The sequence below is a fragment of the Cantharellus anzutake genome (assembly GCF_015039405.1).
Source record: "Cantharellus anzutake strain C23 chromosome Unknown EI90scaffold_65, whole genome shotgun sequence".
NCBI classification, from domain to species: Eukaryota; Fungi; Basidiomycota; class Agaricomycetes; order Cantharellales; family Hydnaceae; genus Cantharellus; species Cantharellus anzutake.
In genome coordinates this window covers 311,218-333,941 of record NW_024067015.1, presented here as the reverse complement: position 1 = coordinate 333,941, position 22,724 = coordinate 311,218, and the positions used below count along the sequence as shown (strand labels likewise).

The following is a 22,724-nucleotide window of genomic DNA, read 5'->3' as shown; positions in this document are numbered from 1 at the left end:
ACTTCTGGCTCATGATCTCACGACTCTTGCTTCACTCCACTCCATTCCCACGCTCATTAGGTTCGTGACAACTACTACCCCATTTCCAGATAACTCATCATCAATGTACAAGGGGTCAACTGTGCCAAATCAAAGGCTATAAGAACAGGACAGAAAGCATCCCTGGGAACCCATTTCTGTAACAGTACAAGTCTAGTACACAGAATAATTTTGCTCTAATCGCAGTGACTGGTTGTTATTCATATTTAAGTACAAGTGGTAACACAGGTAAGCATTCATGATGCCCCTGAACATCCAAGAGGAAAATTATTGTGGCAGAGAATACTGTACCCGCACGACCAATTACCGGCTGAGGTTCCGAGTGTGACACAAAATAGTCAACCGGCTTCTCCTTGTGACATGTGACAAGCAACCGGAAGAGGTGGCAAGGTTGGTGTGACACCAGCCACAGTGGCGCTGGAAATGTCCAACTGGCAAATTTTCGTGTTGATACATTTTACACCAAAAAAACTACTTCCTTGCAGACGGCTTTTGTTTTCATTGAATTTAATCCGATTTCACACAGCCACTTGGGCACCAAAAAAAATTGGTGTGACAAGGATCATTCAACCGGAACGTCAGTGTGATGCGTGACCGGTAATTGGTCGTGCGGGTACAGTAATGCACATTGAGTGGTGACTCGTTCCGGACTCATGACCCACCCACAAGACAGCCATTGCCAGTCAGAGTTGGGAACAGTGATACAATATTGTGTGCAACATGGAATGTGTCACCCAGTATCAGCGTATCACAGACATCTGCACGCCATGCTTGAAGGTTGCTATCAATCCACCAAGTTGCAGCTTCTCGTTGCTTCCAGCAGAGATTGAGCATCTAAGGCAAACATCAAATCGCCTCGCATCGGGAAACAATCCACCACTTACTCAGTCACAGCTAACTTATCTAGTAAATAGACTCTTGCGGGGGCCGGCAAGTCAAGCCCTTGGATGTACTCAAAGGAACCTGATATCAAATCTTGCAGGGCCAAACCCCGTTCGATTTTCATCTTCGAAAGGGCTGTTGAGGAATGTGATTACCTCACCGCTCGTTCATCTCGAAATCATCCAACGTACCCATGTAACAGGTTAAGAAATCGTCCGTCAACATGGAATTCACCATAGCAGCAATATCGGAAGGATGTGGTGTCCCAGTGCAGCTGTACACGGCGGCCTCGTCTGTCATTGGATAAGCAGCGTGACACGCCTGAATTCATGAGTGAACTAGTGCCTCAGGGGAAAAGCCACGTGTTATGAGTACCTGCAGCACATTGAGAGCACGCCTCATGTCACCCTTAGAAATCCTCAGCAGCGCTCTCCTGCCGTCCTCCGTAATATTAACCCTGGGGATTCTCAATGGATATTGAAGGCGACCATTTGAGAAGCTCGCACCTTTCGTTTTCAATGACAGAGGACAATCTTAGTTGGACTGCTTCAACGGGGAGTGGGCTGAAACGAAACCGGGTGCAACGTGACTGTATAGCCGGGATAATCTTGTTCACATAATTGCAGATTATGCAAAATCGGACGTTACGTGTGTATTGTTCGATCACTAGATGAGGCGGGTCATCCCCGGGAGCGAATGAGCACTTAGTCGGAATACTTACCTCTTCTCAAGGCTGCTTGAGCTGCCTGTGTCATCATGTCGGCTTCATCAAGTATAATCAATTTTATATCATTTTTGAGCCTCAACAGATGGGTTTCCTGCTCAGTCGGGGATCAATAAGTGGTTTTCAATGATTGCATACCCAGTATATAATCTCCCAGAGTCCGCAAAATCCTTTATCTGGTCACGAACTACGTCAATGCCTCTGTCATCAGAAGCATTTAACTGAAGAGTAATGAATGCAGGGGAGAAATGTGATGAAATCAGGCCCGATACCTCAAGAATCTGTCTTCTAAATTCATCGCCATATAGTTGTCGGGCCATTGCCAGTACCATGGATGTTTTCCCAGTCCCAGGAGGTCCATAAAGCAGTAGATGGGGCAGTCGGTTTCCCTTGATGAACTGCTGTACTTGATGGGACTAGAATCAAGACAGCCAATGAGGAAGATTAATGACTGACTGGTATTGGTTATATCCCCATGGGACACCACATCCTGAAGCGTGTGAGGTCGGTATTTCTCGACCCTGTAGATCGCAACATCAACGCTAAGTAGTGATACGATAGCCAACAGGATCCATCATGCACCATGGGAGACTGTCATTTCCAATCGCTGGCTGTTTTGGAATCGATTCGAACGCTGATGCCCTCGAGTCCATTGTGGCGGCCCAAACTCAATGGATTGCGGATGCAAATGGTGCTTAACGGATAAACCCGAAAGAACTATCTCACATCTTTTCTTACTTGCTCCGTCGACGATTCCACCTCCCCAGTTGGATAGACAGTGAGTTGTAGGAAGGTATGCGCGACAAGATCTTGTGCTTGAGTAACATACTTACATTCCCTACCACAGTGAATATGCAGATTTTCGTGAAAACGTCAGCTGAGTCTCGATGCAGTTGATGTGATGCGCATTAAACATGAATTACAGCCTCACGGGCAAGACGATCACCTTGGAGGTGGAGACATCGGACACCATCGACAATGTTAAGAGTAAAATTCAAGACAAGGAGGGGTGGGCTGTTTTTCCTCCGGCGCCTTTGCGTTGCTCATACCAGTCTTAGAATCCCTCCTGATCAACAGAGGTTGATTTTTGCCGGGAAGCAGTTGGAGGATGGCCGTACTCTCAGTGACTACAACATCCAGAAGGAGTCAACTCTTCATCTTGTCCTCCGTCTTCGTGGAGGTGCTAAGAAGCGCAAGAAGAAGACATACACTGTACGCCGCGCCCGAAAAGACTTTTCCTTAATGAGAACTCATCTAGTTTGTTTGTAGACGCCTAAGAAAATCAAACACAAGCGCAAGAAGGTGAAGTTGGCTATGTGAGTCTAATACTTCTATTATTCAATCCTCAATGCTGACACGTTCAATGTTCAGTCTTAAATACTACAAGATTGACAGCGAAGGCAAAATCAAGCGCCTTCGTAGAGAGTGCCCAAATGCTGAATGTGGAGCAGGCATTTTCGTAAGTGTTTCGGGTTAGTCGCCTTGTGTACGAGCGCGGGAACTTAACCCTTTTGCCAGATGGCTTTCCACCAAGACAGGCAGTCTTGTGGAAAGTGTGGTCTTACGTACATGTTTGCTCCTGGCACCAAACCTCCTGTTGTCTAAGCTCGCCGCGCTGGCGTCGGGAATGGACGTCATTTCCCCCCTTTCGTACATGTGGGAATTAACGTTTCTATAACCGCCATGTTATCATGTTTCGCTATCCGTGCCAGTATATGTGTTGTGATGAGATGCCTAGATGACAGGAATTATCAGCAAGTGAGCAATGGAGGGTGTGTGAACGTGAACACCAGCTACCGATATAATTATCACTTGCATCACTTCGGTCCAGTGTCCCAGGGACAAGGTGGATTTCCCCATACATCTCGTGAATTGTTAAAAATAATAACCCGGATTCTGTTCTCCGGAGTCAGATTACATAAGGCCCTAAGCCACCAGACAAGAATCGTGTTTGCTCTACCACATCGAGGTCTCAAGTTCAGGGAACCTCTGAGTCTTGTTACCGCGCCTCAGCTAGGAAAATGGATTCATGCGTTGCCCGCTCGCCATCGCCTGCTACTAGAATGCGCGCTCTGAGTCTTGCCAGCACCACATCCTCAGCCAGTATTTCTACCAGGGTTTCCGGTTAGCATCTAACACATGGGACATTCCAAGCGTATGATACAAGATGAACTCTTGCTTTAGAAGATGCTACAATCACTGGGTCGTGCATCCTAGACAAAGGAAAACAGCGCAGTCAAGAGTAAGGTCCATGTCGTCATTCCTTTACACACGGGGATGAACAGTCACACGTCCTGCAGAGATCTCCAATTTCTGGTCATTTCGTCGCAGTTAACGGAATTATCGTACCGTATATCTGATCTCCAGACGCGTATATTTGGTGTGTGCTACTGCTTGTTGTTCCAATTAGATCCTCATCCGCTGGCTCAGAGATACAGGAGTTGAGGCATCAAGATTACGGCTCTAACGCAGTCAATGGGGCATCCTCTTCTTCGTCCCTTTCATCTGTTATTGATCAGGCTTTATTGAGACTGGATGAGCGCCTGGAAGTCATCGCACGAGGCATACACTCCGTTAATTCACTCGTGGAGACTCGCAAACTGGGAGACAGTTTCGATGAAGGTCCTTCCAGCGGCGAAGCGGAAACTGTGGATGCTGTGTTACGGCAAAAACAAGCCACTGTCAGTGCCGAGTGGGTTTCAATTCAAGCCGATGTAAGCAATTTGCGTGATGAACTGAAGGAAGACAAGTGGCTTGCTGTATTCCGTAACGCAAGCGATCAAGCTGATGGAATGATGAGCTCTCTTGAAAAAGTCGTAAATCAATGCGATGTGAGTCCCATCTCGTGGCAAATCCATCTTGATTCACTTCGCAAATCTTGACATAGAACTTTGTTCTGATGGTAAATAAACACCGTCAAAATGAAGACAACCATTCCCAGACGTCCTCAGGGCTTTCCACTCTCTCCGACCGATATTCAGCCTTTCTCAATCTGCATAGCGAACTAGACAAAGCTCTCCATGCTAAAAAAAAGTGGGTACATCATTTGATTCGTTGTACTTCACTTGCATGACTATTCAGTGTTAAACGTGGCAACCAGATACTATGTTCCCTCAGTCTCAAAAGTCCTCTCTGTCTTGGATAAAGGTGTTCGCGACCGTGTCACGAAGAATGGGGAATGCCTTCGGCGACACGCTGATATGAGAGAAAAGTGGCGAAGTTTGCGTGATCGAATATCAACCACCGGAGCAGATATGGAGTCCGTAAGGACATACCTCACAGACCAAGATTTCGATCCAAGTGAGGGATCCCTGATGTCGAGTCCATCTCTGGTGCCGAAAGGAACGCCGCTTACACAAAGTAGAGCAGCTTCCTCATCGTCAATCATGAGCAGATCCGTTTCTCCTTTCCGAAAGCTGGCGGCGAGGATCGCACGTTCGGCCCAAAGAGGGCTAGTAACGCCCAGTCGCAACGCCACTGGGCCACCTCTTCCCTCGAGTGAGCCCACTCTACGACATCGGAGCTCCCTTTTCACACTGAAGAAAACTTCGGCCCTGGATTCAAAGCATAAGTACAGTAGCAGCGCACAATTGTCAACCCCCTCTCCGGATTATCGCAATGAAACCATAAAGCAGACGAAACCAAGATGGAATTTCTCTACTCAGCCCAATCGTGGCTCCTCGTCGCTTGATCCCAAACTATCCGATAAATCGAGAATAGCGCTAACTCCCCCGCACCCCACCCGATCAATACACGCTACTCCCAGGAGTCTTTCCAGGCTATCCCAATATACGTCGAGCAAGCCCCCAGTCCCTCCCCGATCGGCCTTCCGGGAAGTCTCACAGACGGTAACGTCACTCCGTCCCCTTTCACGCCAAGCTCAGCCCCGAGCCGAATCTAGGTGTGGTCACCCGCGCCCTATTACCCCAAGCCACATACCTGCACCAAGAGCTGCAACTCATGCCGACCCTTCCACGGGGATATCATCTCCTGTCTCAAGTCTCACCCCATCACCAAATACAACTCCGCAGGAGAAAGATAGAAAGTCACGACGCCCATCTTTACTGCCTGTTCCACGTGGCGGATTACGAGCTTCTTCTCCGGGTTTAGACTGCTCCATTAGCCCAAGCCCTTCCGCTATTAACTCAGTGTCGTATTTTGCCTCCACATCAGAACATCCCGACGGACAATCCAATAGTCTTCAGGCTCCATTGCTTACTTTTGGGAGCAACAGGGCCGTTTCACGTAACAGCCTTCGCTATGGGCCACCATCCAGTTATCGCGATTTGCCGTACTCGATGTCATCTCGACCTTCATCACGTTCAAGCAACGTGAATCGCGTGTTCACACCAGGAGCCGAACCAACTGGACTAGAGAAATATCTCATTGGGAATCCCCGCGATCCTCTGGATGTTGAAGTCGCTCGCGTTGTCAACTCCTTTCCTCACGATTTCTTTGTCGAGCGTGTTGACCCCCATAACCGCACGGTCCCTTCACCCGGAGAAGAGATAAAAGCCCAATATGCTTTTTCGAACTCACTGGGAAGAAAGGTTCTTGCATGCCGCCTGCTGATAATCAATCGCTCAAATCCCAAATCTATTGTGAGCCACGTCGAGACGAGAAAAGTAATGTGCAGAGTAGGAGGAGGTCAGTAAAAAAACTCGACTAAATATCACTGTATATTAAGGACATCCTTGTACAGGATGGCAGGATCTGGATGTTTACCTCCGCACTCATCGATAGGTCATTGTTCTTTCAACGCGAAGCCAATTGCTCGAGATAGACTCAGCATGAAGTGAGAAGATACTATTTACTCGGCTTGCGCATTGGATGCTGGCGAATTTTCCTGCGGCTGCTGACGTAGCATATCACCAGTATCACGATGTTGAGAGTTTCAAACATGTTCCACGAATGCCATCTCCACTCCATCTTGCCGCCTCCACAAGTAATTCGTGCTTCTTAATGGATGCTGTGGAGGATCTCAATTCATATAAGGTTGCTAAAGGGTCATCAGGAACATGGCTGCCAGCTACAACAGCATGCACACCTAGGTTGAATATGAGTGGCTCTGCGACGAGAAATGCGGAGGGAGACGTTTTCAATGCCTGCTCGAGCGTCCGAGTGGCCTGCTTAACATTGAGGTACCTTTAAGAGCTGGATGTATGGTGTCTGCTTACTTCTTCTACCTGACCACTTCCCAGTAATGCCACGGCGAGATTATTGTAGGCCTAGAGGTAATTGCAATGAGCAACCCTGTCAGCATGTCATTGACGTGGAACATCTTGCCATGAGATTTCCGGTATCTTGAGCAATCAGTGCTTGCAGCGTAGTAACGGCATCACCCCATCTGCCTTCGGCGATGGCTCGTAAAGCTGAGCCTAATCCGTTCATGGAAAGGCCACCATTGAGCGATTGTTGTACTGATTCCATATGACCAGATTGGAAATTTGTACGTTCCGCCGCTAAAATGAGAGTTTCGGAGAGCGGAGTGGAGCTCAACAATCCGTTGAGGATTTTTCGAGCACCTTGAAAATCCTACAAGCGCTTGAGATCGAAAGATGAACGACCGACAACTCGACACACCTCCAAATCAAGGAGTTGGCCTGCAATCAATAGATGGATCCGGCAAGCATGATCCTTCCATAGGATTGGATCCCCGAAGACAGTCGGATTTTTGGCCCGCCTTTTGCAGATTCTAATAAGTGACGCAAGCTCGTCAAGATAACCATAGGCATCGTTCATCCATAGTTTCGCTCTCGCACGCAGTAACCAAAGCTCAAAGGGGACAGTCGCATTGATTGGATCGTGACTGTGGTCAGTTATATGAAAGCTGTCCAACATAGCCCAGAGGTTTGTACATTCGGCAGCAGCTTGGTTGAACAGGCGCATTCTTGCAAGTGAGCTCAATCGAAGGCACCAGAGCTATTTTAATTATTCCAGGGAACGAGTTTGTCGCACGGAATGACTCACGTTGAAGATTTCACCTGGAGCAAGCTGTGGAGTTCTAAGCAGTTTTTCGTGTGCTATGGTAGCAAGCGCCCGCCATGAGTTTCCCATCTATGCGAGAACTCATCGTGAGCCAGATCCACAACTTATAAGGCAGGAATTACAATGAGCTCGCTCGGATCATCGGTGTCTAGGGAAACTCGTTGAGGTCTCTGATCTGCGGGGACGTGTCGAACCAATAGAGTGGACAAAGGGTCGGTCTACACAGTTGGCGTAGCTCAACGACTTGCCCTTGCTCCCCGTTGTATAAGAGTTCCAGGACGCACGGAAGGTATCGTAAGGAACAAGGACGCTGACCGCAGGGCAGAAAAAGTGGCTGTCTGATTGTCTTGGGTGTACTGTGGCGAAGCCATGGCGGCGTGTTATGTATAGGGCTGTTCCGGGATAAGTGTACATGTGCAATGCAAACTTCGGGTTGCTCCTGAGAGCGCCAAGCTAGGACAGGGGCCTTCTGAATAAATACACAAAAATTAGTCCGATCTGAGTGTACCCATCCTCCTCTGTCCAAGCTATAGAACCCAAAATCATGGAAGTACGTTGGCTGGAGTCTTTGAATTTAAACCAACCAAGCCGCAAAAGCTGCAGTAGGTAGTTGTTTATTCTGGATATTTATCCTGCAAACTGTGGGCTGCGCCAAGGGCAGGGAAGCTGCAGTAGGTTCACCAAAAATGCGTATTATTATTCCATCGCGGCCTGCGGACCGCATATGCCTAAAGGAGACAATTGAAACGTAGAGTAAGGATGGCACTTGTGTGATAACTGATCGTACAACTCCTCCAACGAAAACACAGTGATCCTGGGGTTGAGTGTATGTAGGCACCCGAACTTTGCCGCGTTCTGGTGGCTAATGAACGCAACGCATCGACTGGATCTCCCCTTAAAATCTGCAGCATCGTGTGAGTCTAATACACAGAATAATGCACTGAGGGTAGACACGCGTTTCGATTTCGGGACAAGGCAACGGAACAAAGACCACCAATGAGGTCTTGAATTGCTACCCTTGTCTATGAAGACGAAAGCCTGATCGATTGCTTTGCAAAACTCATTCCACCCAAGCAACGAGGCGGAAGACCGTACGAAAATTTTCGGCTTGATGCTGACAAATGATCCAGCAACAGACTGGCCTTGTTCCCCAGGTACTGACTTCATCGACGTGGAGCTGGATGAGCTAGGCGCTGTTTGGGAGGTTTGAAGTTGTTCGGCACAGAGAAGATCCTGCGGAGTGGATGCGGCTACCTCGCTTGACTGCTGTTTACCGGATGATAAGATTCCCATCCACTTGTCCATGATTGCCTGCTCCTTACGGGAGTCTGGGACGGTCGGAGCATCACCCCAGTGTTTGTCAACCAACCCAGCTAACGTCGTCTTGGTAGAATCCCTGCCAATGGTTTGCAGCGCGAGGTTGTGAAGTTCAGAAGCGGTGATACCTGAGAAGTGCGACTCAGGGCTGTTCACTGTGAACCTAAATACTTGACATACTTTCCATCCATGGCCTCTCACTCTCCCTCCATACTTTAGATATTCTTGGGAAGCGAATTTCATAGTACTTAAACGCACGATTTAATGACACTGTCGGGGAGGAGGTTTCACAACTCACGCTCTGACCGCGTGCTTTCGTAAACCCAGCGCCGTACACTTCACACAGCACTGGGTGCTCAAATAACACGCTGGGCCTAGTGGCGCTAGTGCCAAGATTCTCAACGGAATACGACGTGATCGCGGAACACTCCAGATGCGTCAGTCTAGCGCCCTCGTTAATCGGAGCGACCTGCACGTACGAAGCCATTATAATCCCTTGCAACAAATTCTGACCGAATCAGGAAATTGAGCTCCTCCAACTCGGCGCGAGATCTGGCCCACGAAACGCTGAAGACTCCGCAGATGTGAGCACGTGCTGCGAGCTAAGTACAGGGACCATGGTGAGCCGCACCTATGGGGAACAAAGGTTTCTATTACATACAGGATGATTGTTTAATTCCCCATCGTCCGCCAGAGTGCCAACCAAGAAGTCCGTGTAGGTGTCGGTGCCGACTTACGGTGGAGCAAAGTGAGCGAGGGAAATCGAGAAATCGAGAAGCGATACCATTCAAATCTCTTGCTCTGTCCTTACTCCATCCCGCACCAAAACACACCAGGTCGACAGAGTCTCCGCAGCCGGGAATGTAGTCCGCTTTGAGCTGCGGCAGTTGAAACTTCGAACAACGGCCTTCAAGTGAAACAACTTACCTTAACCCATGGCCAACGTTCGTCATTGTACTTCGATAACTCCAACTTCAGCACAACACCCTCTGCAACACATCAGTCCTGGCATTGCTGTATCATTTCCCATTACCTTCAAACTTGGACCGGGACTGCGCAAAAGCGGAACAAAGTGTTCGCAACGTCTGGGCTGATGAAACGTCTGGGTCGCCGACCTCTCGCCGTTGTGCGATCATGGCCTTTCCAAATTGACTATGAATAGTCTTCTCCAGAAGGCCGCGGCGGTCACGGTAGATATGATGAAGCAAATCAATACCATTGAAATGCAGGATGTCAAAGAAGATCAGCATCAAGTGACGGATCCCAGAGTTCGAGATATCCGAAACGATAGAGCATTGACTGTCCTGGCTGAGAGCGCGGAATCGAGAATCAGACGTGTCGAAGCCTTGCTCCAAGTCAACCTACGTGGCAGTCGGAGTTGATTTATTTCGCAGGCGCCATCGGTGACCCCGCGAGGACTCCTCGATCAAACTTCGTATTCTCCAAAACTCTACTTTACACTCAGCGTCTGCTTCAGTCGAGAAATGCGATACCTTACCATCGATTGTTTGCGTTTCCTCTGAAAAGGCAACCATTTCCGCATCTAGTATAACGGAGGTTTGAGGGTCTCGACCACATTCATCTGTCAGCCGTATATTAAGGGCCTCCCGAATGATACTAGACCCTTGGCTTCAGATGATCATCAATCTGTGAGAGAGGCACCTAACGCACGAATGGCAAGCGATTCTGTCGAGCGTCGAGTCCCTGCCGCTCTTCGAGAAAATGCGGATTTGGCGACGAAACTCAAGGGATGTATCGACATGGATTTGGACCCTATACCGGAAAGATGGTCGATCAATGCCGGGAATTCAACAAAACCCCTTTTCAAGCTGACCGTTCCCCGTCGTATTTAGTTTCTGCCCAGATGAGACCCCCGTTCCGCAGGAGACCGATTGCCCCTTCACAGGAAGTCCCCTTTACACACTTTGGAACTTTCATGGGTGCGAGTCCGACAGGAACGCGAAAATCACGTTCGGTACATGATGGTTCGAGATCCTCAATCATTGTTGCTGCTAGCACGATAGAAGATGTTCGGCCATAGATCGCAAACATTAAAGGATGCCATACACGCATAGCCGCTTGCAGTGTTAGTCGACTATAGGCCTTGGAGTTATAAGACAAGAGTGCTGATGTGAAGTTTTCTGAGGGCAACGGATAAAGCAGCGGTCGAATATCACGCAAAATTATCTGTGCCAGGCAGGCGGACTCCCATGGTGAGAGAAACATGAACAAGTCTCCCAGGATATGTTTTGTGCCTCTTCTTGTAGGCGGATCAGAAGGTGCAGAAAAGGCCGAAGTTGATGCCAGTTCGTCGAGAAGAGTGTCAATACGCAATAAAGTGGGCGAATTATGATCCATTGTCGGCTGACTCTTGAAGTGAAAGAACATCATCCATAATGCAACGAAGTAAAGCAAAAGTGAACGCACTCGTAACAAAAGGACACGCTGCAATTCCAGCCCTAAACATCCCGCAGCCATATGGCCATAGCTGTTTTCTGACCATTTCAGCAGGCATGCTCCCTCGTTGTGACTGAGATTCATGACTGAGATAAGCATTTGCGCGAGCTTTCTTTCCTGCATATCATATCGTCGACTATGGTCTTCCTCCGGGAAAAGCATCCGAAATATTGCTCGACTTTCACCCCTGCGCAGCGGCACGCACAAACATGCCTTGAATTGACGAAAGACAGAAATGGCATGTGTGCCGCGAAAAGTAGTGTGGCCTCTCCCTGATTGCTGATGTGGCTTAACGGACCCCATCTTCTCGACAAGACTGACAAAGCTGTAGAACAAAGGCTGAGAACAATGTATGCATGAAGATAACTTGGAAGGCGCACTGAGAGAACAGTATGCCTTTGGGCTCCGTCATAATTTATGGTTGGATTATGGGAAATTTAGACGAACAGGACGGGTCTCGCCGAGCGCCCGCCCATATTGAATCCAGCGTTCAGTCACGTTTAGGTTGACGGAGTTGGCCGCAGCCACCAGATCCCCAAGTCTCTGTCAACGGTAATGTCTGCACCTGCCTCACCTCGCCAGCTAGAATCATACACGGCCCCGAAGGAAATACTAGATGAATTTAATCAGAGTACGCCCTCCTCGTCTCTTTTCTTCATTCGGCTCATGACACGCCTCTTAGTCATCGAGGAAGAGGGCTTCGACCCCTTCGCTGAAACCGCCAATAAGCGACAGATTGCCTCACGGCAGAGCGAATATCACAAGAGGCGCTTTGCCATTGATAGAGAAGTTGGCGTGAGCAAGGACGCCTTCGCTCAGGATGCTGATGCCACTGCAGGACACAGTTACGCAGAAGCGATGCGGGTGGCCCGAGTGGAAAAGGAAGAGCAAAGAGTCCGTCGAGCCATTGAAGAGAAGGTTCGCCAGGAGAGGGAGGAAGGGAAAGAGAAAATGGATCTTGACAAAACACCCCCCCGTGAGGATCTCGAAGCAGCTGCTTCACTCGTGAATACTTCCTCCGGCAACGGAAGTCGCAGAAAACGTCGCTGGGATGTTGTGGAGTCCGGATCGATTTCCGTTGCTGAAACGAAGGAGTGGTCCAATGAGGTGTTGGAAGAATCCCTCCCGAAAAAAAGATCACGATGGGATGCTACGCCTGCCCATGTCTTGTCCGCAACGACAGAGGAAACGCCTAAACGTTCGCGCTGGGACCAGACACCTGTTGTCTCTAATCAAGTTTCTAGCATCCTTGCGACTCCCCTTGGCTTAGGTGGAATACCCTCCTTACCCATGGGCGGTGCTTTCCCATCTGCAGATGACAAGCATAATCGCTACCTGACCGACGAAGAATTGGACGCGCTACTCCCATCATCCGGCTATACCATAGTAACCCCACCTGAAGGCTACGCTCTTCAGCATCCATCACGGAAATTGGCGACTGGAACACTTCCTGTGTCAGGGTTCCAAATTCAAGATGACTCCGATGCAGCGGCAACCATTGCCGCTTCTGGCCTGGCTCCGGAGGTACCAACCGAAATCCCCGGCGTTGGTGCCCTGGCTTTTTTCAAGCCAGAAGACAAGCAGTATTTTGAGAAAATCTTGAAGGAAGAGGATGAGTCGGAGCTTTCTGTGGATGAGTTGAAAGAACGCAAGATTATGCGTTTACTGCTGAAGATTAAGAATGGAACGCCTCCGGTGCGTAAAACTGCACTCCGGCAGATCACAGACAAGGCCCGAGAATTTGGAGCAGGTCCACTTTTCGATAAAATTTTGCCGTTACTCATGGAACGGACTTTGGAAGACCAAGAACGCCACCTTCTTGTCAAGGTGATTGATCGTGTGCTTTACAAGCTGGACGATCTAGTTCGACCGTATGTCCATAAAATCCTCGTCGTAATTGAGCCGTTGCTCATTGACGAAGATTATTACGCGCGCGTCGAAGGCCGTGAGATCATTTCCAACCTATCGAAAGCAGCCGGTCTTGCGCATATGATCTCGACCATGCGCCCAGATATCGATCATGTTGACGAGTATGTTCGCAATACCACTGCCAGAGCCTTCTCAGTCGTTGCCTCCGCTCTCGGCATCCCTTCTCTCCTCCCTTTCCTGAAGGCTGTTTGTCGCAGCAAAAAATCATGGCAGGCCCGTCACACTGGCATCCGTATTGTGCAGCAAATCGCTATCATGATGGGATGCGCTGTTCTACCACACCTTAGAAACCTTGTCGATGCGATTGCTCATGGCCTTACCGATGAACAACAGAAGGTTCGCACCATGACAGCCTTGGGCTTAGCAGCTCTGGCTGAAGCCGCTGCCCCTTATGGAATAGAGTCCTTTGATTCCGTTCTACGTCCCCTGTGGATCGGAATTAGGCAGCATCGCGGTAAAGGTCTTGCTGCCTTCCTCAAAGCAATCGGATTCATCATACCGCTTATGGACCCCGAATATGCGAGCTATTATACCAAAGAAGTGACAGTCATTCTGATTCGGGAGTTTCAGAGTTCGGATGAGGAGATGAAGAAGATAGTGCTCAAGGTGGTAAAGCAGTGTGCTGCAACTGAAGGAGTCACTCCTGTATACATTAAAGAGGATATTTTGCCTGAATTCTTTAAGGCTTTTTGGGTCTGTAGCTATTTCTTCTTGGACAATACCTTGTGTAGTGACATCGCATTTGTTACCCTTAGGTTCGACGAATGGCTTTGGATAGGAGGAACTATCGTCAAGTTGTAGAAACCACTGTTGAACTGGCACAAAAAGCCGGAGTTGCCGAGATTGTGGGTCGAATAGTCAATGACCTCAAGGTGGGTAAGAATGCAATTTTTGGGGAGTCCCCACTTATTGTGTCCAACAGGATGAAGCAGAGCCGTACCGAAAGATGGTCATGGAGACGATTACAAAAGTGGTAATGTCTTTGGGCGCATCCGACATAGACGAACGACTGGAGATCCGGCTAGTCGACGGTATCATCTACGCTTTCCAGGAACAAACAACTGAAGACCAGGTGATGCTCGATGGGTTCGGGACGGTTGTAAATGCTCTGGGTATGCGTAAGATTTTACCGAGTTTCCCGTTACCAGTTCTGACCTTTCTTAGGGATACGTGTAAAGCCGTATCTGACTCAAATTGTCACTACGATTCTGTGGCGGCTAAACAACAAAAGTGCGAAAGTGCGACAGCAGGCTGCTGACCTAACTACTCGGCTTGCGGTCGTTATAAAGCAATGCGGAGAGGACCAGCTTCTCAGTCGGGTAGGCCTATTCTGATGATTCACTGTTTCGATAGTAGTTGATATCCAAATAGTTGGGTGTTGTGCTCTTCGAGCAGCTGGGAGAGGAGTATCCCGACACCCTGGGAAGGTATGCACTACATCTAGTTACTATTCTATGAAACTCTAGCCGAAGCTTTGGTCTAGTATTATAGCGGCAGAAGGCGCCATTGCCAATGTCGTGGGCATGACACAAATGCAGCCTCCCGTTAAAGATCTTTGTATGATTCATCCTATGCCTCACCCATTCGTTACACTCACCTCGTCCACGTAGTGCCTCGCATGACACCCATCCTACGGAATCGTCACGAGAAGGTGCAGGAAGCTTCCATCAACCTGATAGGACGCATAGGTTTGTGTCATGACACGTTAGGCTTTACCCCCGCTAACATGACCCCGACAGCTGATCGTGGCGCCGAATACGTACCTGCCAGGGAGTGGATGCGTATTTGTTTCGAGCTCCTTGATCTTCTGAAGGCCCACAAGAAGGGTATACGCCGAGCAGCGGTGAACACATTCGGTTATATTGCAAAAACACTCGGCCCGCAAGATGTCCTTTCGGTCCTACTTACGAATCTTCGTGTACAAGAACGTCAGAGTCGCGTCTGCAGCACAGTAGCTATTGGTGCGTACTCTCCATAGTCCACTGATAAGTACCCGTTATCCATACTGGGGCGATAATTTCACACAGCGATTGTTGCGGAAACATGTGGTCCCTTCACGTGTATCCCTGCAATTCTTAACGAGTACCGAACGGCGGAACTCAACGTTCGTACTGGTTGCTTGAAAGCACTGTCCTTCGTTTTCGAATATGTTGGACCCCAATCCGCTTTCTACTGTGATTCAGTCGTCACGATGCTCGAAGATGCCCTCACCGACCGTGATCTTGTCCATCGGCAGACAGCGAGCACCATTGTAAAGCATCTAGCACTAGGGGTTGCAGGTCTGGGCTGTGAGGACTCGATGACTCATTTGCTTAACTTGGTGTGGCCAAATTGCTTCGAGACATCCCCCCACGTAATTGGAGCAGTCATGGAAGCTATTGAAGCAATGAGGGTCGCACTTGGTCCTGGGGTGTTACTGAGCTATGTCCTCCAAGGTTTATTTCACCCTGCTCGCAAGGTTCGGGAGGTACGTGCTATTCCTTGTTTCACACACGCAATTTGATGGATTCCACCTTAATAGGTTTATTGGAGAGTCTACAATGCTCTGTACCTTGGGGCGGCAGATGCGTTGGTTCCTTTCTATCCTGATTTGGGCGAGTTGAGTGATGACAAGAATGTGTACGATCGATATCCTCTTCAAATGTGGGTTTAGTGGTGTGAAGGGATGAGGGATATTCTTGATGTACGCAAACATGCTGATAAATAAATTCGGCCAACTCCGCTACATTATTAATATTGCCACACGGCCTCGTTATCACGTGGCGGCGCGGCCATCCCGGCTCATGAAGGGGTCATCATTAACATGGTTGGTGTCGGAGGGAACGTGATGAAGACACCGAGGAACGTGATCGCGAGAATCTCACGATAGATTCCCGAGAATGTGTAAGCTACATGAGCAAAGTCCGAATCATGCGCTCGATACGGAGGATGACATAGATGACCTGGACGGTGTGTAGCTCTGCCAATACTCGGCGCTTACCATTCGAACCTTGTTTTTGTTGCGGTTGCTCCAGACGTTTTGGACCGGTTTAATGCCCCCCAAAGGGCGACAAGGGAACCACCCAATCGGCCAGGGACAGCCTCTGTGAGCCATAGAAGTGCCATCGCCGACCCGCATCATGCTGTCAACTCGACTCAATCCATGCCCGCAAGCGACTCTGTCCTAGACGGTCCAGAAGAGGGACTTCCCCCAGACTTCGCAGCAGAGCTGGCGGCAGGGATGGAAGCACTCATGAAGGATTTGGGGAGAACGCCCAATGATGATGGCAGGCTTAGGCATGAAGCTTGGGAGAAGCTTCTGATCGCAGAATTGGAGAGCTATGAAAACGGAAATTCCCTTGAACTAACCGAGGCAGTTTCTGGTACTCCCCCACCAGGCGGATCGAGCCCCGAGCCAGTTTCCAGATCGCCGGATGCGGGTGGTCTGGCTTCCAGAGGACGATTCGCGAAGCCATGGACAAACTCAAGTCAAGCGAAGATAATCTCAAGGTCGATTCGCTCTTCACTGAGGGTTCTTTCTGGCATCTCATTCCCCCCAACTCATGTCATTACTCCAGGCAGACTTGTCGGCACCGTTTGATCCCGCGAAGTTGCTGCAGGAATTCAAGTTTGACGATCTCCTGGGCGAAAGTGGAGACAGTGGACAGGATGTCCAAGATATCCTTGAAGGCATGATGCGGCAACTCATGTCAAAGGATATTTTGTATGAGCCTCTCAAAGATCTGGATGAAAAGGTTGGTCATTACTCTGGTGGTGCATGAGGGCGTCGCTTATTCTTACTCTACTCAGTATCCCATCTATCTCAGAGAAAACAAAGCGAAGATCTCCGCGGAGGAAAATAATCGGTATCTTCTCCAACACACAAAGGTACATGAGCTGGTGGCTGTCTTTGAGCAGCCAGGGTACAAGGATGGGGATTCAGCTTATTCCGCAGAACTGATGAAATTAATGAACGAAGTAGACCTGTTTACAACAAATTGACGGATGGATAAGCTCATACATATCATAGATGCAATCTTACGGTTCTCCCCCAACTGAGTTGATGGGTAACTTACCTCCAGGATTTGTAAGTTGTTATTCTCATGCGTTGTTCTGCTGCCAGGTCTGGCGCTGGTTGACTCATTATACTTACAGAACCTGGGAGAAGATGGAATGCCTCAATTGGACGAAGGCTGTGTGGTGGTATGAAATGTTAAATACACATCTAGGCAAGCTTGTGTCAACTTTACCGTAATTGATATCCCATTCATACACGCGTTATAATAACTGGCGGATCTATTGCCTTCTGGGATTTGACGCTGTTGTACAATTACATTGGATAGTGCCCCAAGTGTGATCATGACTCTCGACGTAAAAAATATGACGTACTATCATTGAAACATGCTTCAATCGGCGTATGCCGAGATATTGGACAGACCAGTCAAGCAAAGACGGCCACCCCCAGCTACCCAGACGAATGCATGCTCTGATTCATGGGCGTAGTTGAAGATTCCGACGAGGATGCTTTTATTACATATGTACGGGCCTCGAAGGGAGATTACGAAACAGGCACGAGAAGGGAAGTGCGCATGCACCAAGCCCAATATTCTTCTCTGAGTCACATAGGTTAGAAGCCGCTGTTATCAGTGCATGCTATCTTTAAAGCATTCCCTAGATTGCTCCAGTACATCTGCAGATAACGCCGCATCACAACTGTCCAAGGATCGGGTATGGACCTCGCCCTTACACGCCCAGCGGTCCATCCCCAGTCCCAAACCATTGAATCCGTCGTCTATTAGTGACAGGTCGTTTTCGTCGGACGAATCCACTTCAGGTCATGTCGACATGACACCAGAGGTCGCCCTCGGCGCAGCTGCAGATGCTCCGAGCCATGGAAGAAGCCTACGCAAGCGGAATATAAAGCAAATCCATCCATATCGGTATGAAAACAGAGTATATGTACAGCAAATGCAAAGGGGAGGGCAAGCAGATGCTATCGTCAAGCTCCGAGATATAAACCCAGATTTATCATGGCTAGAGGATGGAAATTCCCAAGAGAAGCCGTCTCGACTGTTTTTTCTGCGAGATGGTAATTCCAAAGACTGGGAAGGGCACAGGCAATATTCTCCCCCCTCTGATGGTCGCGATTCCAATTCAGCACGACCGCCACCGGGCCCGGCGCCAGAAGGTACTAACAGTAATAATGGTTCGCAGTTGATAAGGGGGAGTATGCCGCCAAAATCAACCAGCTTCCTCGAAGCCGCGGTCTCTAAAAATAAACTATTCTCCCCCGTCTCAGACGCTTCTCCCTCTCCAACCCTTTCCTCGCCCTCTCATCGGGATCTCTCTTCTTCGCACCCGCACTCCGACTCTCAACGAGATATAGACGAGGAATCAGTGTCGCATTCAGAATGTGCTGAGTCTGACTCGGAGATGTTTCTCGATGGGCTTACCAGCGGTCAGCGCAGAGCCCTGAATCGCATGATCCCAAAGTCATTCCAAAGAATGCTCAGATATACCCGCAGAACCTCTCAGTCCCGCCACCGTCGACAAACCGTTTCGGCTTCGCCAACTCAATTCACCGATCACGAAATGCAAGTTGTGGGTCACAATGCGAATCGTGGGGTTGCTGTAATTCGACGACGGATGTTCAATCCGCAAGATAAGCCTGTGTTATTGGCGGATGCCAGTCAGTCCTCTGAAGATTTGAGGAGTGAAAACCTTCGCCTGTCTCAATCCGACAACAGCGTCATTGGACGTCCACCTAGCAAGCATCGACGGGAAACATCCTCATCGTCGCTCTTGCGATTCCCCGAGCCCAAAATTGATTACATGCTTAGCCGAAGTCGGAGAGACTCCCGCATGTCTCTGCGTCGCCCCCGGGTCCGTCGAGAGCGTCCTTCGCATAAAAAGGTGCCTCCTTTTGTCAACACTTCGGGTGCGACTCCATCAGACCGAAAACATCCCGGAGTCTTTCCCGGAGGGCAGGTCCATGAAAGTAAGGGACGCTACGTGTCAAGTTGGAAACATGAACACGCTCCCGATCATATGGAGATTGATCGCAATTTTCAGTTCATTTCACATGCAAGTTCGCCTAGCAAATCAGACAATCGATCTTTAATGAATACGACTCTTTCCCCAGTCACCTCCATCAACGACGCACAAGTTTTGCCTCAACTATCATCGAACCCAGATGCGGCGCAGGCGCAGCAGAATTCAGCAGCGAGATATCATATGGTAGCTAAGAGACATCATCCAAACAAGAGGCGAACGGTGCAACCAATCACTGTTTTGGAAGGTGAGGGTCCGATCGAAGATTCTGGCCGCTTTACCCGATCAATGGCTGGGAAAGGCCTGCATCGTGCTCCTGGGAACCGGCGAGAGTCTGTTGCAGTTACATCTGATGACGAAAGCGTGATACACGGTCCGGCGATGGCCCAGGGCGACATGTCGGATTCTGATGATTTGACTTCTGGATATCAGTCCCTGGATAGCGCGAGAGCTTTTACTTCTTCACCCGAGGGCCAACTATCAAACCTTACGCCTCCCACAGTAGCATGGCATGTACCAAAGCTTCGTCTTGATACTCACAAATCCGAACTCCCGTACCTTCTTGACACTCGACTCGTCCAATTAATTCGCTTTGCTGGCAATCCCCCTTCATCCGCGCCCGATTTCCCTTTGGTTTATAATGTGTTTGGCCAATGGTATAGTCATGGTGGATCCTGCAAAGAATTTGAGGGCCTGGTGCCGAAACTGGTTGATGGCCTTCGAAATTGGTGTGAAGGAAGGACCCCCTGTGACGATGGCTATCGGGTTGCAATAGACCTAATCCTAGGATGTTCACAGGCGGCATCCCATCACTTTTTCATGCTTAAAGGCGACCCGGGAAACCAAGCTCAACTGATCCAAATGCTGGATGACCTTCTCGTCGAAAACTGGGCCCGCACCTGCGCGTGGCGGCAAGAGAACCGAACTCGTGATGAGGCATTGGCCTTCCGTTCCCTTTGGTCATGCTGGTTAGCAGTTGAGATGACCATAAGAATGGCCTGTTGTCAGACTGGTGCAGGCAGATTCGAGTTTATGCGAGTACACAGGCATTTGCGAAATCTGGTCTCTGCTCTCATTGACGTAGGACTCAGCTCGGTCATCGAAATGCTTAGTTCAACGGCCCAGAAACCAATCACCATCAAGAGTACTGTTGTAGAGTTGTGGGTTTGTGTGATTCATATCTCACACGTTGTCAAATGGACGGCGTCTCCCTCAGCCCTGTGGGACCAGGTTGTTTTGATTTTGAAGGACAAATTTCCCCAGGAGTCGATATCGCGAGGAGAAGAAATTTGGAAGGCAGTATTCCTGCTGAGCGCTCTTTCCCAGATGGGAGCCACCGGAAATATCAATAATGAACCGCTCATGAAAGATTCATGGGAGGTTGTTGCGGAAGCTTGTGGCTGGTTAGATACGGAACGCCGGCCCGACGTCGGAGATGATAAACTCGTTGATAAAAAGTCGCGATATCTTTTCAGGCGATGTGTGGTGCTTGCATCACAATGGGGTTGGGACCTCCGCTTATCGTCACCCACCCTGGGCATGTTGCGCAAAATATTCCTCCTCCGAAATTATGCGAACCTTCATAACGAAGAGCCCAATTTTCCGCTGTTCATTACCGATTGGGTGTTCTTGCCGCAGGAAATTAGTTATGACAGGGACGACAAATCTTTTGACATCTATTTGCGCCTAATTATTTGGACGGCTCTCGCCATACATCGAGCTCTGCCGCAAGAAATTGCAAACAAACAGATTCGAAAGTTGATTAGCAGCTTTCCAAGGGGTACGGTTCAGTTCATCAACCCCAGTGCACCCACAAACTACGAACTATCCCAATTATACAACCGCCTCACATCCACTATTGTCGCGTTCCTCCTTGAACCCACACCTTATACACTCAAGTCCCGCATCCGGCAAGCACGCCAATTCACCGATTTCCAGGCGGGTGACATCCAGTCCCGACACGCACTCATTCGTGCTATGATGTATTTCACCGTGGCATCGGTGAAGCAAGGCATGGGATGTTCCGAAGGACTGGAATGGTTTTCCTCGATCACTTGTTGCTTAATAACTGAATTTAGAGCATTGCGAGATCGATGCCAGATTGAGACTATGGATATAGCCCTGCAGAAGGCTCAGTTACAGAACAGCAATCTTCTTCGCATGGCATTCCGCGCGATGGTAACTGTTCTTGAGCATTCACAATCAACTAACAATCATGAGGCTGCAATCCCTTATCCAGATCCAGAATTTTTAAGGATCAGTATGTCAATTGATAGTTCTACCATGTCGGAGACTCGCTCATCTTGCTTTGTCAGAGTGTCTCGTCGACGCTTTGCGATGTGTGTGGGAGAGTCATGATGCTACGACCGAATTTGGTCCAGATGTGGGGCACTATATCTGGTCTTTCCTCCAGGCCCGCGCAGGCGCGATTCCGTCACTTCCACGTCTGGTTTCCGCATCTCCAGATGGAAGTCAGGATGAGTTATTTGACTCCTTGGACACTGAGCTTTTAGAAAACGAGGAGTTCAATGCAGCAATCAACGGTGATGAATCAATCCCGACTCCTTATACCAATCTGGAATCCCAAGTTGCGAAGGTACTCCCCCTCCCACGAGTCTCTAATATCGCACTGATTTTTGATGGCGGGAAGATCATACAGGAAGATCTAGCTCAGAACATACATCTTATTCTCAAGCACGCAACAGCTGAAATAAATGTCATTGGGCTCTTCGATATATGGGCAGATTGTTGGGTTGGATTTGCTGCTATATTGATAAAGAATGGGCTACGGGTGAGCCATTTTCGTGCTAATGTCAGCTCTTCCAGCGAGATTCGTTGATATCATCATCGCAGAAATGGCATGACTATATTCCTCAGTATGCGCCGGACTCATGGCGACGATTTTCCGACCCCGTTGTCAGTCGTTATGCTGGGATGCGGTTTCTTATCGAAACCTTGGAGTTGAGCCCAAAAATATACGAGGTATAGGCTTCCTTTGGATGTGAAATTGCTGCCTAATTCTTCCCAGTCTTTCAAAGAGGAATTCCTTGAAGTTTGGTTTGAATGCTTGCCCTGTTGCCGCATCACAATACAACCTCGCTTCACTGCCAGCCTGTTCAGCATTGCTGGACATCGACATTTCTTATTAGAGGGCGTCAACAATCAGCATGAGAACATTGCTAAGATGCCTGCATCGGATTTTGCAGCACGACGATCTCACTGGATATTCAGTAAGCCCTCGAGATCTGCCTTAGCCAGTCCCACTGACGGACATGAATAACAAGCCATCATACAAAGCTTGCGGAGAAGACAGGAAACAGAAGACACTCCCGCAATCATTGTTTGCAATGAAACAGCT

General features: G+C 49.0%; 8 protein-coding genes across 8 annotated transcripts; 5 read left to right on the top strand and 3 right to left on the bottom strand.

Annotated features, from left to right (window-relative positions):
• Positions 1-517: 517 nt before the first annotated feature.
• EI90DRAFT_3157645 (P-loop containing nucleoside triphosphate hydrolase protein) lies at positions 518-2,298 on the bottom strand (the record flags this gene model as incomplete). Its single annotated transcript, XM_039066125.1, has 10 exons — positions 518-873; positions 924-1,056; positions 1,113-1,242; positions 1,297-1,378; positions 1,428-1,587; positions 1,643-1,722; positions 1,784-1,866; positions 1,918-2,051; positions 2,102-2,166; positions 2,228-2,298. The coding sequence occupies 10 exons, from the start codon at positions 2,296-2,298 to the stop codon at positions 780-782; spliced, it is 1,032 nt and encodes a 343-aa protein (XP_038911221.1). The 3' UTR covers positions 518-779.
• Positions 2,299-2,361: 63 nt separating this feature from the next.
• On the top strand, positions 2,362-3,537 carry EI90DRAFT_3001034 (ubiquitin-40S ribosomal protein S31 fusion protein). The gene is made up of 7 exons (XM_039056323.1): positions 2,362-2,438; positions 2,493-2,517; positions 2,571-2,654; positions 2,704-2,857; positions 2,915-2,961; positions 3,017-3,104; positions 3,164-3,537. Exons 2-7 carry the CDS (start codon positions 2,498-2,500, stop codon positions 3,248-3,250), a joined length of 480 nt encoding a protein of 159 aa, XP_038911220.1. The 5' UTR covers positions 2,362-2,438; positions 2,493-2,497; the 3' UTR covers positions 3,251-3,537.
• Positions 3,538-3,556: 19 nt separating this feature from the next.
• On the top strand, positions 3,557-6,647 carry EI90DRAFT_3076975 (uncharacterized protein). The gene is made up of 7 exons (XM_039061698.1): positions 3,557-3,769; positions 3,830-3,887; positions 3,946-4,025; positions 4,076-4,476; positions 4,533-4,678; positions 4,746-6,292; positions 6,348-6,647. The coding sequence occupies exons 1-7, from the start codon at positions 3,667-3,669 to the stop codon at positions 6,386-6,388; spliced, it is 2,376 nt and encodes a 791-aa protein (XP_038911219.1). The 5' UTR covers positions 3,557-3,666; the 3' UTR covers positions 6,389-6,647.
• EI90DRAFT_3282129 (uncharacterized protein) lies at positions 6,222-7,783 on the bottom strand. The gene is made up of 7 exons (XM_039066881.1): positions 7,756-7,783; positions 7,616-7,702; positions 7,229-7,567; positions 6,932-7,180; positions 6,823-6,873; positions 6,693-6,771; positions 6,222-6,644 (listed from the first exon to the last, which is right to left on the bottom strand). The coding sequence occupies exons 2-7, from the start codon at positions 7,700-7,702 to the stop codon at positions 6,523-6,525; spliced, it is 927 nt and encodes a 308-aa protein (XP_038911218.1). The 5' UTR covers positions 7,756-7,783; the 3' UTR covers positions 6,222-6,522.
• Positions 7,784-9,113: 1,330 nt separating this feature from the next.
• EI90DRAFT_2935697 (uncharacterized protein) lies at positions 9,114-11,710 on the bottom strand (the record flags this gene model as incomplete). The annotated part of the gene is made up of 12 exons (XM_039055146.1): positions 9,114-9,197; positions 9,249-9,377; positions 9,430-9,545; positions 9,608-9,682; positions 9,735-9,828; positions 9,878-9,939; positions 9,984-10,249; positions 10,316-10,403; positions 10,449-10,567; positions 10,622-10,723; positions 10,785-11,318; positions 11,385-11,710. 12 exons carry the CDS (start codon positions 11,708-11,710, stop codon positions 9,114-9,116), a joined length of 1,995 nt encoding a protein of 664 aa, XP_038911217.1.
• Positions 11,711-11,962: 252 nt separating this feature from the next.
• On the top strand, positions 11,963-15,989 carry EI90DRAFT_2935685 (armadillo-type protein; the record flags this gene model as incomplete). Its single annotated transcript, XM_039055145.1, has 11 exons — positions 11,963-12,038; positions 12,090-14,029; positions 14,092-14,208; positions 14,259-14,448; positions 14,501-14,655; positions 14,708-14,763; positions 14,820-14,893; positions 14,947-15,024; positions 15,076-15,297; positions 15,364-15,803; positions 15,858-15,989. 11 exons carry the CDS (start codon positions 11,963-11,965, stop codon positions 15,987-15,989), a joined length of 3,480 nt encoding a protein of 1,159 aa, XP_038911216.1.
• Positions 15,990-16,478: 489 nt separating this feature from the next.
• Positions 16,479-17,524, top strand: EI90DRAFT_3146988 (uncharacterized protein; the record flags this gene model as incomplete). Its single annotated transcript, XM_039065488.1, has 6 exons — positions 16,479-16,758; positions 16,788-16,847; positions 16,898-17,070; positions 17,126-17,293; positions 17,346-17,402; positions 17,471-17,524. The coding sequence occupies 6 exons, from the start codon at positions 16,479-16,481 to the stop codon at positions 17,522-17,524; spliced, it is 792 nt and encodes a 263-aa protein (XP_038911215.1).
• Positions 17,525-20,294: 2,770 nt separating this feature from the next.
• EI90DRAFT_2390085 (methyl methanesulfonate-sensitivity protein 22) lies at positions 20,295-22,702 on the top strand. The gene is made up of 6 exons (XM_039052962.1): positions 20,295-20,404; positions 20,458-21,626; positions 21,682-22,157; positions 22,220-22,348; positions 22,405-22,596; positions 22,651-22,702. The coding sequence occupies exons 2-5, from the start codon at positions 20,471-20,473 to the stop codon at positions 22,513-22,515; spliced, it is 1,872 nt and encodes a 623-aa protein (XP_038911214.1). The 5' UTR covers positions 20,295-20,404; positions 20,458-20,470; the 3' UTR covers positions 22,516-22,596; positions 22,651-22,702.
• The last annotated feature ends 22 nt before the right edge of the window (positions 22,703-22,724 follow it).